This window comes from Peromyscus maniculatus, chromosome 23 (assembly GCF_049852395.1).
Source record: "Peromyscus maniculatus bairdii isolate BWxNUB_F1_BW_parent chromosome 23, HU_Pman_BW_mat_3.1, whole genome shotgun sequence".
Taxonomy (NCBI): domain Eukaryota; kingdom Metazoa; phylum Chordata; class Mammalia; order Rodentia; family Cricetidae; genus Peromyscus; species Peromyscus maniculatus.
Window position 1 is genome coordinate 40449311 of NC_134874.1, and position 17826 is coordinate 40467136.

Sequence of the window (17826 nt, forward strand, 5' to 3'; positions counted from 1 at the left end):
ACAATTTGTCTGCATTATCATCAATACAGCATAATTTTACTACTGTGGTGTCTTCAGAACTCAATATGATTTTACTACCCACACCATTTCCAAAACCTTCTCCCTCTTCAGTTGGATGAAAGAGAGGCAGAAAAAGTTATTTCCTGTTGATATTTTTTAAACCCTTAGTAAATCCTGACCATTTATGCTGTTGAAAGTTACAGCTATAATACTCTAGGCAAACCAATGTCCTCTGATGTAGCACATATATCCTCTACCCACATTTCTTAATCCCCATGTCTGCAGATTTACTAAATTTTCCTTTCATTCTAAACTATATAACTAGTCTTCTAAAACATACAGGACAACAACAGGCAACCTAATTTTGTCTCCTGTACTCAATGGAGAAACTCTCAAAAGGTACTGCGGCAACTGTTACTTAATGTGTGGTTCACAGCAGGATAAATTCATGCCTCTCTCTTACTCTTAATCCAGAATAATTTTAGCTACCTGTCAGGCAGAGGAAAGTCTCCAAATGAGGCACAGAGTCCTCAGACCATGCATGCATCACTACTCACTCTTTCGTGGTGACATTCTTGCCCTTCTCTACTTCCTGACTCATGTTTTTCACCAGCAAGTCTCCATATTCTTGGATGATGTGGAACATCTATGCACAAAACACAACACAGTCTAATGGTAAATGGCAGCATCTGAGTTCCCCAATAACAAGTCTTTGAAGTTATAAAAAGATCGTCATATTTTTAAAAGTACTATATAAGACAAAATAACAACGACAAAACAAAACAAAGAACCAACACAATAATGAAACAGAAAAACAAAGACCATTCTTAGCAATGTAATGCTCAAAGGAAATCTCTTTAAAGAATATAATATTATCTCTACCAGTCCTCTGATAGAGTATATTACATTTATAATAAAAAGTCCTCCATTAACTTACCTCCTTCAGTTTTCCACTACTAAAGGTTGGTGTCAGCAATGATCGGATTCTTTTCCATTCTTCATTCTCAGATCTTGTTATACCTTTTTTCATTATTCCAGGTGGACCAAAAGGCTACCATACAAAGAAAATAGATTATTCCTTCTATTAGATTGGTTACCTTAACAGTTATAAATCTGTATAACTAGAAAACATTTGTTAATAGCGACTAACCCTCTTATAGGTGGCAGGTTTTATGCTATCCTCTAACATTTCCTCAAACTAGGGCTGGAGCAAAGGCTCAGTGGTTAATACCACTTACAAAGGACTCTGGTTCAATTATCAGTAGCTACATTAGGTGGATCACAAGTGCCAGTAACTCCAGTTCTGGGTGTCTGATGCCCTCTTCTGTTCTCTGTGAGTACCTTCACACATGCAGTACACATACATACATTCAGTCACACGTATGCAATAAATAAAATATGTAAAATACCCCCAAAATTAAATAAGGATACATATTGCCACCTGTGTGGGATAAAGCTGTTATATTACATTCTTCATTTCGATATGATTTTTCCTATAGAAAAAAAAAACTGTCTTTCTATGTGAAAACACAGGTGGGAGAACAAAAGTATTCTCCAAGTCAGTACAGAAAATGTTGGTTACTTAGTTAGGTTTCTATTGATATGATGAGGACTATGAATAGAAGCAATGTGTGATGGAGAGGGATTAGTAATCTTACAACACTCAGGCAACAGTCTGTCACTGTGAGCACACAAGGCAAGAACTTAAGGCAGGAACCTAAAGGCAGGAACTGAAGCAGAAGCTTTGGAGGAAAGCCACTTACTAGCTTTCTCACCATGGTTTGCTCAGCCTGCTTTCAAATACAACCCAGGACTCACTGCCCAGGGGTGGCACCAACTACAGTGAGTTGAGCACAGTCACTAATGAAGAAAATGCCCCACAGCCTTTCTACAAGTAAGAAGATGGAAGCACTTCTCAACTGAGGTTTCTCTTCCTAACTATGTCTAGGTTTGCTTCAAGTAGCCAAAATGCAATGAGAACCACAGGGTACATATAGGAGGGCTATATTGGCAAACTTTTCCTTAGACCAGCTTTGAACTTACAAGTATCTTCAGGGTGAGCTATTTTGAAAAGAAGTGACATGACATAGTAACCATTAAATTATCACAAATGCAAAGGACTAAGTATTATTAGCCTAAGCATTAATTGTATATAATGGAAATATTTCTCCTTGATTTTTTATACTGAAATATAAGCAAAAGAACACTATAATTCCCTTTTCCTCAAGAAAGTTTCTTCTGCCATATGCCCCTGTATTTGATTCTAACTTGAAATATTTCAATAGTTCCTAATGATATAAATACTTGTTAATATTGAGAAGGGAACTTCATACATATGATAAAAAGTACATCACATAAAACCTTCATCCAGCACCTCACTTTGCTAAGAAACATTGATTTTCCCATTAAGCAATGATTTTACAAGACCAGTTCTCACCTCTTACTACATCCTAACCTGGTGTCTAGCTATTGAAATAAGAGAAAAAAGATATACTCAGAGGCACACAGATTTCACTGGAAGTAGAAATATTTCCATATTCAAGTTATGTTATTAGCCATGTGGAACAAATAAAGATTATACAAAAAGAATTAAGGAAACTGAAAGTGACAGAATACCTACAACCACTCACACTCAAGTCTCAGGGAACATTATGGAAGACATGGTGAAAAAACTGCTAGAGCCAGAGGACTTCCATGAAGGGCTGGACTCTGGGCGTGACATGGGTATGACTCACATGGACTCACCGTTGCTGTGGTTATCCTCACTAGACCTCTAGAGGGTCAATCCAATTTTTAAAATCCAACACAGTCAAAAAGCAGCTCATGATGTCCCCATCCCTATCTGTAGAGCTAATATTAGTTGCATGAGCATTTTTTCCATGTATACACAACTCTATTAAAGTTGTGCAATGCCTACAGGGCCATGAAGAAATCATCAGATTCAATGAGACTGGACTTACAGATGAGTTTCAGGCACTATGTGGCTACTAGATTTTGAACCCTGGTCTTCTGTAATAGCAGTTATTTTTCTTAATGGCTGAGCCATCTCTTCACATACAGTATTGTAAAACATACAAAAACATGTCATAGGCCATAGTACAGAAGGTGTCTTTGTTGCTACTAACTGGAATGTGATACTAATCTGATTGGCTTCTAGGTTCTTATGTTTATACTCTCAGACTGCTGCTTTCAATGTTTGTCTTAGAAGTTTCATTTTACCATGGGCAAAGATTTATACAGAAACTTATAACTAAACAAGTAAAAAAAATTGGCCTCAGAATGCTCACTCCGAAATGTGACAGCTAAATTACCCCCTCCAAGGCTCAGAGGAGATTTAAAAAAAAAGAGAGGAGTAGAAGAAATATAAAGTCTGGCCTGGAGAAGAGGCTCACTAGTTAAGAACATATACTGCTCTTGACAGGGACCTGGGTTCAGTTTCCTGAATCCCTGTCAGTTGGGGCAATTGCCTGTGACTCCAGAACCAGGGAATCCAACAACTTCTTCAGGTCTTCATGGACAATTTACTCATATACACAAACACATACACATTTTTAGTGAATATAAATAAAGTTTCTTAAACATTTTAGAATCTATAGGAAAGGTAGAGACATATAGAAAGTTCACTTCTGGACATGAAAAGATCAATGCACTCTTGAAATCCCAGAAATTGAATGAAGAAGGAAAGGATTCATGAGGTTCTGCCTCTCCCTGAGGATTTATAGGCAGGTAGTGACAACCAGAGAAGGAAGAACTGTTTACTTCAACAGTGTACAGATTAATTGGATGTCTATATTCCTGCAAATAACTCTCCAATATATGGTCTCTTATAATCAACACTTAATAAATTCACTGCATCACCAAATTTATTTAAAGGCATTATAGTAGCAGAAAAATAATTTAGTAGATGGAGAAGAACAGTAAGAGTGGGAGAGTGACAAAATGAGGTAATAGGATGTGAATATAAGCAATATATATATATATATATATATATATGTGTGTGTGTGTGTGTGTGTGTGTATGTATTATATGTCTGTCTGTTAGAATGGATTCTATATATTGCAATAATATAATAATAAATTGTATAATACATACATATATGAAATAATAGAGACATTAAAAAATAAGAATTACTGTCATTACTCATGTACACATACCCATATACTGATGCACAGGCACACACATAATTTTTAAATTAAAAATAAAAGTTATAAAAACAAATTATTAAAATACTCAACACAGTGTTGTTGTATGCTTTAAACTCTGCACACAGGATAGAGGCATTTAGATATCTGTGAGGTGAACATCAGCCTGGATGGACTACATATCGAGTTCCAGAGATACTGTTGAGACAGTGTTTGAAAACAAATAAACATACCCTCATTATAAAAGAGAGTAAGAATGAGAGAACAAACATCAAATAAAATATATAATTCATAACAAAATAATAAATGCTTTATAATACAAACTCACAGCAAACATTATCCTCAATGGAGAAAATTTATATATGTAAATTCTACCAGAAAACTTGCTGAAATGATGAACAATTTCAAGAGTCAGGATACAATTCAGCTTACAAAAATCAGTAGTTTTAGGTATACCAGCAGGCTAAGAAGATTGTTGACATGTTTCATTTTAAAATACCTTCAAAGTATATAATAGACCTTGCAATGATCCTAATCAAGGAGGGTAAAGAACTCTACAGTGAAATATTTAAATCACAGAAGAAAGAGACTGAGATAATACAAATGGAAAGACATCCTTTGATTCTAGACTGGTAAAACTGACATTGTGAAAATAATGATTCTACCAAATGGAATTTATAGATTCAAGGCAACGCCAAGAAAATCACCATGACATTCTTCAAAGAACTAGAAAAAAATTTCTAAAATCCATATGGAATCAGAAAAGATTCTGGATAGCCACAGCAATTAATAATAAGAACAATGCAGAAGTAATTATCATTCCAGATTTCAAAATATGTTCTACAGCAGCTAATAAACATAGTATCCTACAGGTGCAAAAACATATATATATATATATATATATATATATATATATGTATGTGTGTGTGTGTGTGTATCAATTGAAGAACACAAACATGAGTACACATGACTACAGTCACCTGATATTTGAAAAAGATCCAAAAATACACACTGGAGAATAGACAGTATTTTCAACAATTGTGCTGAGAAAGCAGGATGTCCACATGTAGAAGAATGCAATAGATCCACACTGATCATTGTACATAAAACTAACTACAAATAGATCAAAGACATCAGTGTAAAATCTAAAATTCTAGCTTTTCCAGAAGAAAACTGAAGCAGGACCCTAAAGAATATAGGTATAGGAAAGGATTTCATGAACGGGACTCCTTATGTCTGGAAATTAAGGTTAATAATTGACAAATATTGCCTCACAAAATTTAAAAGCTTTGTACAGCAGAGGAGGCAGTTATTTGAGTTGAAGGCAAACTCTACAAAGTGGGAATCTTTGCCACCTGTACATCTGATAAGGGTTTCATATCAGAATCTATTAGGTACCCGAAATCAAAGACTTAAGAAAACAAATGACTGAATTTAAAAATGAGATATGAGAGACGGGCATAGTGTTTCACACCTTTAATACCAGTACTCCAGAGGTAGAGGAAGGTGGATTTATGCAATTTGAAAAACAGCCTGGTCGAAATAATGAGTTCTAGGACAACCAGGGCTATGAAGAGACACTCTGTCTCAAGGAAGGTGGGTAATAAAGTTGAAGAAATTCTCAAAAGAAGAAATTAAAAGTCTAAAAATATCTACTGAATGTTTGTTACCCATGGAAATTAGGTAAATAATAATTAGGACAACTTTGAGATATCATATTACCAATTTCAGAATGGCTAAAATCAAGACAACCAGTAGCAATAAATGCTAGTGAGGACGTAGGAAAATAGAATCATAATCTACTGTGTGATTGGAAACTGGTGCAATCTGAAAATCATTGTGATTAGTTCTTCAATAAACCAAACACACATCTAACATATAACCCAAATTTACCACTTCTTGGCAATTCTTCAAAAAAGACACCATCCTACTCCACAGATGCTTGCGCAGATATGTTCATTGATAATCTGTTCACAATTACTAGGTAATAAAACAACCTAAATATCCTTCTATAAATAGATAGTAAATAGATAATGAAAATGCGGTATAGGTATATAATGGAATACCATTCAGCAGAAACTTAAATTGAAACCATGCAGTAATTGAGCAGAACTAGAAAATATTATATTGAGTGAGATAACCCAGACCCACCAAGACAGATACCCCATGATATTTAATTCCTTTGGTTCCTAGCCTCAATCATCCTATGTGTGTATACAATAGAGAATGATCACAGAAAGGAGGAAAGCAAAATGGGGATACGACAAGGGGGGGCATCTAAGAGGGAAATAGCAGGACACAGGTAATAAGAAGGAGAAATGGGGAAAATGGGAGGGACTTTTAAGTGGAGAAGGAAGAAAGAGGAAAATACAGAAGGAGAGGAAGAGGGAATGATGAATAACACTATCGACGGTTGAATGACACAGGGATTCAATATTTTATATCATCTAAAGGGAGCTGGGGTGGGAGCAGGGGAGGGATGAGTAGGAGAAAACAAATGATATATATTTGTATTTTAACTAAAAAATTTTGAAAGTACCATTCTAAGCTGTTTATACAAGGAGGTATATAAATGTGGATAAATTACATTAGGTCTGTCATCAGACCTAACTGAGTTTGAATGCAAGCACTGACACTTACTAATAAAGCTTAAATACACTAAAACATAAAATAAATAAGTAAACTGCCTAAGAAAAACTGAAGGAGAAAGGAAAACACAAACTTTAACCTTATTTATGATTACCAAGCTTCCTTAGGGACTATGGGGTGACATAAGTATAAGGAGACAGTACACCAGCCTCTGCCCTGAGACAGAAGAGCTGCTAAAATGAACTAGTGACTTCTGCTTTGTGACTCTGCTTGCCAATCCTCTGATGACCAAGGTCATCTGCTCTTCCCCCTTGAGAAGTGACCACAATGAATTCCCACTTAGACAGCATGTTTGTGCCTCTTCAACAATGGTTATGAAGCAATGAGGGAAGTTTTTGTTTATCTCTGAGTGCTGACAATTTCTCCTACAGAAAGAGTGACAACCCAAAATTAACAAACAGCATGAAAATACATAGCATGCCATGTACATTGTTTCAAAATTTGGTGAATCCATAAGAATTTCATAATAAAATGTTTGTTCATTTGTGGTGCTGGAGATTGAACTCTGGGTCAGGTTAATCTACCACTGAGCAACATCTCCAGCCTGTCATAAAATTTTTTTGTCTTTGCTTTAAAAGACAGGGTTCTTCTGTGTAGCACTGGCTGTCCTGGAACTTGATTTATAGATCAGGCGGTGCTCAAACTCAGAAAGTTCTGCCTGCCTGCTGTGATTAAAGGTGTGCAGCAACACAGCCTGGATGAGTTTTTTGAAAGATGCAGGTGTTCCTATATCAGGAGTGGAACCTAGGCCTCCTGAGTGAAAAACAGGAATCCTAACAGCTAGACAATGTGGGATCATAAAATAATTGTCAATGAATACTTACATGTTATTTTTTATATTTGAAATTATAATGTAATTGTAACATTTCTCTCTTCCAAATACTTCCATATACTCCTTCCTTCTCTTTTATTATTTATGCCTTGTTGTTTCAATAATTATTGTTGAATACATGTATACATATTTATATACATACATATTCCTGTGTATAACATATTTGGTGTGTAGAATCTTCATATTTTTAAAAAGGAATACCCACATGTCGATTTGTGAAGACAGAATAAAATGCTTTCACTAGCACATTCTTGATCATATCTGGGTCTGTGATGACTAGCACAGGGAGGGTTCCATCATATAACCTGTATTGGGAAAACAGAGATGATTACATTTTGATCCTGATGTTACCTCTGGTTCTATAATACTTGTTTCTGTGAACTGAAACTTGGTCTTCTGTAAGAATAGCAAGTGCTTATTCACTGCTACTCTGCTGCCTCTAAAGGAAAATTATTAACAACTGATTAGCAGTAATGTTTCAAGGAACTTTTCTTTGGAGCCATTAGAAATGCAGCAGAGCATGCCCATGGCCATGGGTCAATGGTCTTCGCAGCTCAGCAGCCCTGTGATGAGTACTGTGGTTTCTGATGATGGATGAGAAGAGATGAAGCAGAATCTCTTCCCACTTGTTTGTTGCACATAACATAGTGATGTCACTTCTTCCCAAGTTCTAGAAAAATCCCCAATTGCCTCAATCATCACAGAAAATAATTAATGAAACAAGCCTATAAGTCAACAATGTGGTGTAACACAACCAACACATTTTCTTCAAAGATAGTAGTATGTGTTGAAAGGAAATAACCATACACATTATTATTAATAGTCAATGCATTACATAAAATATAACAAAAATTAAAAAGTAAAAGAAAATTCAAAAAAGTGTGGAATTACAGAACTCTAAAACCAGTAGTCAGGAGGTAGATATGGAAGACAGTGACTTCTAGGACAATATGGACTCATAGCAACTTCCAGTCCAATGTTGGATATATTGAGAAGTGGTCTCAAAAAATAAACCATGGGAGAAGGCCTGGGATGCCTCAAATCTATAGAAAGAAGTACAGGCAGGTAAAGATTATTGAAAATAAGAGAAATGGTCTTCTGGAGGGAAGATCATGCAAACTAGTCACCCAGTTCCACATGGTCATTCCTGAAAACATACATACAAAAACTATGCAGACCAAATAGGTCATAGTTATGAATAGAAATGCACTTATATGTACATAGAGTCATATAACAACAATTGATGAAAACCAGAGGATGTATATGAAGGAGCAAATGGAAAGGAGAAAGGATGCAATTGTATTATCACCTCAACCAAAAAAATGAAGTAATAAAAATTGAAAAAGCGTAATTTATACACATATTAAATTTAACAAAAATAATAAGTATAAATATGCCTATTTCCCCTTAGGCTATCTTTGAAAAGTTCATATTTACTAGAAATATTTATGATAAAATTATTTTTGTTTTTATCTAAGTGTAAATCTATATGGAAAGGAGACAATCTTCAGAATTTATGAACACAAATTACATGCATCTGAATTAATGGATAATTTACAAGTTTTAAAAGTCTCAAGGAGTATAAATAGAGGCAGGAACCCTTCTAAGACATTGGGTTAAAGTAAGGCTAGGTGTCTCTGGAACATCAAAGGATGCAGACAAATTATACCTGCAATGTCCTCATCTTAATTCAGACTGTGGGCAACAACATACTTGTGGAACCCTTGGCAGGACAGGCTTTCAGACTCTTTAAATCAGGCAAATGTGACCCAATTAACTCTGGACTGAAAAAGTTCTCCAATGCAGTTTGGTGTCACATCATATCTACATATTACATTATAACAAAACTACATATTGGACATTTTCAGAATACTCACCCCCACATATTTCCATACTTTTTATGGCATTCTATATCGTATTTCCATATGCCCTGGGAAAACAAAGAAAATGAAAAGTTATTATTTATCTACATTTATTGTCCACTAAACTGTAAACAAATGACTCAAATCCCAGCATATCAGGCTCATTATTTAATTTTCCTATGCAACAATTAATAGAATTCCTTCCATGTTCTCTGAAAGAAAAAAGAAAATACAGGGGACACTTGACATGGGGAATTCATGATTTCTTTTCCAGATATTGTACATTCCAAAAACTTTCCTTCTCTAAAAAGTAGCAACTGTCTTTATCTTTGGTAGTTCTCTGGTTTTGTTTTGACTCTGAAATCCTGAAACACTGTCTTTTCCCATTCCCTGAGTGACTAAGGGCACCAAGAATCAGGGAGATTGCCATAAATGTGCAAAATCTAGTTTCTTCTCACTGCTTACTGCCCCTTTCACTCACTTGATGATTTCTCCAGGATTCAGAATAGTCAGTAAATTGAAGAGAACATTCATTTACTTGTCATATTAGATTTATATAATTGCCTTTTGTAATATTAAATGAGAAGTAGCAAGGAAGTAGAGGCAAATGATTTTGCCTTCTAGTGTCCCTGTTCAATGTGAGGAGAATATGGTGCCTCACATAAAGAAAACATAAAATTGAATGCTTAGTTTGAATTTTCCATTCTGAACTCTGGGGGAAAAATTCCATGTAATCATTAAGTGGCAATTGTAATTTTGGGGGATAGAATTATAAGTAACTCAGCCTGGACTCAAATTCTCTGTGTATCTAAGACTGGCCTTGAAATTTTGATCCTCCTGATTGCAGGGATTACTGGTGTGTGCCTCCATGTCCATTTTATATGGTGCTGGAATCAAGCCTAGAGCATTTTCCATTCTAAATAAACATTCCACAGAAGGGAATTCCATATTCAGCCACTGTGAATGTCAATTATATGAAACTATGTCTTTAGACAGGTGACAGAGTCCAGTCTGTAGTGTTCTTTGCCTAGTATTTAAAGCCAGACTAAACAAGCATTTTCCAAGACCCTAAAGAAATTTCAAAGGGAACATTACTTCTTTGTTCTTGTCCAGGACCTGAATTGGAAAAGTCTAGTCTAGGGCTGGATCCAGTGCCTCAGAAGAGTGAAGGTTGTGGTTTTGTGGTGATTTGGCTTTTTCCTGGGCTGTGGTTCAATCCTGATGCATCTGTGACAGAGGTATAGTGTTTTCTTTTTGCCAGCATTTTATGATTAATTGTGTGCTGACCATGGCCTTTTCTCCTTTACAAATAACATGTGAAAAGCTATGCTGCTTAGTAAAAATTCTGATATGATTCATCATATAATGCAAGATCTCCTGGTCACAGCAATATGTCTTCCTTAGTCTCATACACATTCCTCCAAAACATATCACCACCTTCCCCTTGGGCATCCTCATTTCTTCTGGTTCACATAATTTGGTACTCAATGCAGGGCTCAACATTACTAGAATCACCAAGAATGAGTGTTATTGTGCTAAATGTACAAAAAGTGTCAGATATGAGGACCTGTAAGAAAGAATGGAGGAATAGCTGAGAGTAAAACATGGGAGGAAAAGATTCTAAAGAACAATCTCTTTTCATTCATATGCTTCATCTACTTATACTTTGACATGAATCACTATGGTACTTAGATAAATTCTTTATTTTCATTAAAAAATATTCCCTTGGTTCCCTGAATAAGGTTGTGTAAATTTAAAGGTATGGGAACATTTCGCTGGAGTTTTCTCCAGTCCCACCCAGGCCTGCAGCCACTCAGACCTAAGTAAACACACAGAGACTTGAAATACTTATAAAATGTATGGCTGTGGCTGGCTTCTTGCTACCTATTTTTTATATCTTAAATTAACCCATTTTTATTAATCTATAAGTTTCCATGTGGCTTGTAACTAGAGTTTTTCTGCCTTGCCCACCATCAGTACAAATCTTTGTTACACATCAGTCCCACAGCTGCTCAGACCCAACCAAGTAAACACAGAGACTTATATTGCTTACAAACTGTATGGCAATGGCAGGCTTCTTGCTAACTGTTCTTATAGCTTAAATTAATCCATTTCCATAAATCTATACCTTGCCACATGGCTTGTGGCTTACCGGCATCTTCACATGCTGCTTTTCATCGAGGCTGGCAGTGACCCCTCCACCTTTCTGTTCTTTCTTTTCTCCTCTCTGTTAGTCCTGCCTATACTTCCTGCCTAGCCATTGGCCAATCAGTGTTTTATATATTGACCAATCAGAGTAATTTGACATACAGACTGTCCCACAGCACTTCCCCTTTTCTTTTGTTTGTTTTTTTTAAAAGAGGAAGGTTTTAACTTTTACACATCTCCAAAGCCAGCTTGGTATATTTGGGAATTTGGGCGTAGCTTCTCCTACTACTTCCTGCTGGAGGGGGGCGCTATATCTTATTGGGACACAAAGAAAATTTTCGGATTATCGAGTAGTCCATGAGGGTGTGTCATCTGAGCCAGTTGCCTTGAAATGGTTCTAGATGTTGGATCTTCTGAGCCTTGGTGTCATCGGAGACCTTTCAGGGCATCTTGGCTGGTGAAACCTGATGTATCTTAATGTGGAACAAATCCATAGCCTCTGGCTTTCTGTGAAAACAAAAGCAGAGCCTCCTTTCCAAAGCAACATATCTTTATATCCAAATTTTGAAGTCAAGGTACTTTCAAAATATACATTTTGGCATAATTCAACAGCTTTTTCAATCAAATGTTTTTCTTCAGTAACAAATATCAAAGAGAACCTAATCCAGTTTCTCTGTGTGGCAGTCATCTTTACATGGCTTATTTTATATATTACCTTGAGCCTATTGCTTTAAATTGCAGCATACTAAGACTGGTGCTGTGGCTGCTGGATCTGCCCACTTCAGCTTCCCAACATGGCGGTGGTACATTTTTCACCAGCTCTGGGAATCATCAACTCTCAGAAATAGTGGGTCAATGCTTCTATCAAAGCAGCATGTCACCCAGAAACGTCTTTTTTTGTTTTGTACTAGCAAAGGCTAAATCCCACAGCAGCTTGTGGCTTACTGGTACTTTTACATGTTCTTTTACATCTTGCTTCCCCTGTGTCTGACTGGTGACTCTTGACACAGCCTTCCTCTTCCCAAAATTCTCTTCTCTCTTTGTCTTTCCTATACTTCCTGCCAAGGTATTGGTCAATCAGCATTTTATTTATCAACCAATCAGAGCAACATATTCACAGCACACAGAATGATATTCACAGCAATTCCCCTTTTCTTTTGTTTTTCCTAAAGGAAGGTTTTAACTTTAACATAGTAAAATTACATATAACAAAACAATTATCAAGCAAGAATTACAGTTACAATATCTAGTCTATTTATAATATCTAGTCTATTTGTATTTGGCAAAATTAAAGAAGATATCCTATATATCCTATATTTGTGAGTGAAAGGTTTTATATCTAACTTATCTTTTATCACAACTAAGGAAATTATAACTATATAGTCTGCAACTACATCAAAGACCTCAGAAGAATATAATATTACCTAAGAAAATAAGAAGTGCATTGTAAAAAATTTCCAAAAATCTAGAATGACAGAGACAGCTGTCTGCCTGGACAGTCATCCAAAGGTCCCTCTGTAATGTTGAGGCATCCATCTTTAGCCCACAGGCCTAGAGTCTCTCAATCATGTTTCTCTGTGACCCATAAAATGTCTGACAGTTTCCTCTGTGAAGCAGGAACCTGAAAGACTATTTTGTCTTGCAAATTTCAGTCGTCACCTTCCTATGGGTCCTGTATGTCCAGTCAATACAATTTTCAAGCAGTTCAGGCAAGAACAGTTTCTTACTCAAATGGCTGCTTTTGCCAAGAAGAACATAAACTCCATATAGAGTATCTTTGATGCCCATCCTCCTCTCTGGAGTAAATCTGTGCTGCCAGGAGCAGACATGTCTTACTGTCCAGAAACTCTAAATTTTTAAAACATTTTAAATGCCATATTCTGTAGGTCTTTGAAGTGTTTGAAGATTACATGCCTAATTTAATTATATCTATGTATACCTAGAAATCTTAACATGACTCTAAGTATGACTATCATAGAAAAATAATTATTAATCTGTATTTTTAATTATCCTTTATAATCTAAATGAGTTACATAAATATAATACCTCAAACGAGAATAGAAATATATACAGTATAACAAAATTAAGTATAAACTTGTATCAATAAACTAAAGTCCATAGCAATGGAAAACATTTGCTGTGGGATGTTAATGTATGTCCTGTGGGAGCCCTTCTTGGGCTCCTTGTGGCGTTACCCAGCAGGTTTGCATAGAGGATGATTAGGACCATGGGCCTGAGTGCAGGTGTCTGAGATGGTCTGCACTTGGCTGTATTGGGGGATGGTCTGTATGTCAAGTTGCTCTGATTGGTCAATAAATAAAACCTGATTGGTCGTGGCTAGGCAGGAGGTATGGGCGGGACTAACAGAGAGGAGAGATAAAAGAGCAGGAAGGCAGAAGGAGACTCCGCCAGCCAGCTGCCAGCCACTGCCAGGACAAGCAGCATGTGAAGATGCTGGTAAGCCACGAGCCAAGTAGCAAGATATAGATTTGTAGAAATGCGTTACTTTAAGATATAAGAATAGTTAACAAGAAGCCTGCCACGGCCATACAGTTTGTAAGCAATATAAGTCTCTGTGTTTACTTGGTTGGGTCTGAGTGGCTGTGGGACTGGCAGGTGACAGAGATTTGTCCTGACTGTGGGCAAGGCAGAAAAACTCTAGCTACAAACATTCTTAAATAAATTGTTGCTCTTTAAAAGTAGGTTCATTAATCTAACCTTTCATCCTATCATATCTATACTATCCCCTTTTCTTCTTCAGAAAGAGATCACAGTTATAATCAACCTGCTTTAAATAAAAATATTGTTTTTTTTCTGTCTCATACCAGAGGGCTCTTCTGACATGGGACAGAAGAGTCTCTCCACCTTTTTTTTTTTTTTTTAGCAATATGTTTGAGTTTAGAGAAGAAGTGAGCCAATTCCATCTCCAAATCCAGCTTGGCATATTTGGGGACTTAGGTGTAGCTTCTCATACTACTTCTTGATGGAGGGGGGCACTGTACCTTATGGGAAAATAAAGAAAATTTTAGGATTATGGAGTAGTCTGTGAGGGTGTATTGTCTGAGCCAGTTGCCTTGAAACCATTCTAGATATTGGATCATCTGGGCCACAGTGTCATCAGAGAACTTCAGGGGGTCTTAGCTGGTCAAACCTGATGTAATTTAATCTGGAACAAACCCATAGCTTCTTGCTTTCTGTGGAAATGAAAGCAGAGCCTCCCTTTCAAAGCAACATAACCTTACATCCAAATTTTGAAGTCAAGTTACCTTTAAAATATATAGGTTTAACTGAGCAGCCTTTACAATCAAATGTCTTTTTGCAGTTAAAAATACCAGAGACAACACAATCCATATTCTCTGTGTGATTTTCATCTTTATGTGGCTTATTTTTTATAATACTTTTACTTTTTCTAAAAGACTTTAGTTTCAAAAACTATCTATGTTTTACCTGGAGGTGGTGGTGGCATATGCCTTTAATCCCAGCACTTGGGAGGCAGAGGCAGGCAGATCTCAGTGAGTTTGAGGCCAGCCTGCACTACAGAGTGAGTTCCAGGAAAAGTGCAAAGCTACATGGAGAAACCATATCTTGAAAAACAAAAACAAAAACTGTCTATTTTTTTTATATAACTGCATGCATTACTTTTTTTCTCTCTTCCAAGCCTATGTACATTTTGCAGACATTGTAAACCACTCCATCTGGATCTGTCTTACTGTGAACCACTTGCTTTAAAGTGCAGTATTACTAAGACTGACATGGCAGCTGTGGCTGTTGGCTCCACCCACCTCAGCTTTCCAACATGGCAGTGGGACATTTACCACCAGCTCTTGGTCTAGAAAACCATGTGTGCTATCAACTCTCAGAAGCAGTGGGTCTATGTTTGTATCAAAGCAGCATGTAGCCCAGAAAACTCTTATTTTTTGTCTGTAATAGCAAAGGCCCAATCTACCATACAGTGTAAAAGGGGAAGTGCTGAGAATATTGCCCTGTATGCTGTGAATGTGTTGCTCTGATTGGTTAATAAATAAAGTGCTGATTGCCCAGTATCCAGGCAGGAAGTATAGGTGGGATAAAAAGAGAGAGGAGAATTCTGGGAACAGGAAGGCTGCCTCAGGAGTGGCCAACCAGACACAGAGGAAGCGTTATATAAAAATACCTACCAGTAAGCCACAAGCCATGTAGCAAATTATAGATTAATAGAAATGGGGTAATTTAAGATATAAGAACTAGATAACAAGAAGCCTGCCATGGCCATACTGTTTATATAAATGTCTGTATGTTTACTTGGGTCTGAGCAGCTGCAAGCCCAAGCAGGACTGGAGAAAACCAGCTACAGAAACATGGATGTCGAAGTTTAAAGACAGAATATCACCAATGAGGGCCTCATAAGTTTCCTATTTTGGGTTTGTGCTGTCAAATTTTATACATGATTGTTTATAGTGAATGCTTGAGTATGATTCATTTGTAATTCAGCACTCCTGTAGATCTAGCCAATATACTCAAATCTAACTGGGCGATATAAGATAAAAATAAGATGTCAAAAAGTAGAAGTACAGGGACCTGAGGACCAAGAGGTAGCTTAATTTCTTGAATTACTTTCACTTTATGATACCTCAGAGGATAAGAAGGAACTTCTTTTTTTGTGCAGTTATAAAATCACCCGAATTGGCTCCTACTTGTCTAACTGATCAAAAGCCCATTTCCTCAGGATCCTCCTCATTTTGCTTTTAGCCTTCCTTTCTCTAGTTTTCAGAAACTCACGAAGAAAGTTCAATAGAAGATGCTACTATATGGTATGGCTAATAGACCCAACTTGTGTCAACAATTTATTGCTCAAACCTTACTCCCAGTTAGAAAAAAGTACCCTTCTCTTATGATTATTTACTACCTAGTTGATTTATTACCTAGGTGATTTCAGCAACTACTGAAAATGTAATTGCTCATTTATTTATCACAGTCCAGAATCACTTACAACAGACTCAGCTGAAAATCTCCTCAGAAAAACCACAGGTTACAGGTCCCTTTTCTTATTTAGGTCATATTAAAAAAGAACATACCATTTTCCCACAATGATCCAGATGTAACTGCTAACATTTATTGATTTTAAAAAGATGCTAGGAGATATTAATTGGCTGAGACCTTCCCTGAAACACACTACAAATGATTTGTCTCTCTATTTCTCCATAATTAGAGGAGATAATGGCCCCTCTTCTAGAAAGTTTATTCCCGAGAGTCAAACACCTTACAATTAACACATCTAATCATCATTCATACACAGCTGATCAGTATTGGCACAAAGCTTCTTTTAGCTTCTATACTGTTAGATATTCCTACATATCCCTCTGGAACACTCTTGCAACCTAGGGGACCTATAGATTGGATTTTTCTGCCCACTGATGATGGCTGAATCTTGACTTCTTATTATAAAATCCTTGCTCAGATTATTCAGAAAATAGGTGTCCTCAAGCCCATCAATGTATTGCATGGTAAATTGACAAGATATTTCTCTCCTTCACAAAATGATTCACTTTGTGCCTTCACTGACTCTTGAGAGGTAGCTCTATTTGACCTTATGGGCCAGCTTTGTACTTCATATCCTGAAGATCCTTTAATTCAGATTTTCCAACACTACTCTCTAGTTATCCCAACACTTTGAATTATGTACACAATCCCAGAAATAGCTATGTGTTCCTTGGTGAGAGTCCATCTGGGATGCTCAATGTTATACTTCAAGAAGTAACTCCTTATACATTGAATGTTTCAACTATGTCTTCCCAGAATGTAGATTTCTTTTGCATTGCCTCAACCTCTAAACACTTACTCTGACAGTTTATATGCCATATATGATTCTCAAATACTTCTTGGTGCTCTTATTGAACAGACTGAGGATGAAGAAATGTTTCACTTGTTTCAGCATGCCAAACAACTGTCAGAACCAGGAGGTTCCTTAATTTCTCCAATACTTTCAGGCACACTACAGTCTTTCTGGTCATTTGGAAAAAGGGAATCAAGCTGTAGATCCAGGTTTGCCTTATTTTATTCAGATGGTTTCTGAGACTGCTTGGTTTAAGCTAGCTATTGTCTCATGCAATTTATTATCAGCACTGTGCTATGCCTCAGCCCCATTGACAGTTATCTAGAGATCAATATGACAAATTGTAACCTTTCTGCTTGTGTAACCTGTCTGCCTTCTCCA

General features: G+C 36.6%; 1 protein-coding gene across 4 annotated transcripts in view; it reads right to left on the reverse strand.

The window, feature by feature from the left end:
* The window catches only part of LOC121826497 (cytochrome P450 3A13-like), a 52208-nt gene that overhangs the window by 28082 nt on the left and 6300 nt on the right, over nucleotides 1-17826 (reverse strand). For 3 of the 4 annotated variants that reach the window (XM_076560626.1, XM_076560625.1, XM_076560627.1), the window contains exons 3-6: nucleotides 9501-9553; nucleotides 7829-7928; nucleotides 938-1051; nucleotides 558-646 (exon numbers count right to left, since the gene is read on the reverse strand). In XM_076560626.1, the coding sequence (XP_076416741.1) occupies nucleotides 558-646; nucleotides 938-1051; nucleotides 7829-7928; nucleotides 9501-9553 (356 nt within the window). Of the gene's footprint in view, nucleotides 1-557; nucleotides 647-937; nucleotides 1052-4235; nucleotides 4336-7828; nucleotides 7929-9500; nucleotides 9554-17826 lie in introns of those variants that run through there. The other variant, XM_076560628.1, reaches the window with a different exon arrangement.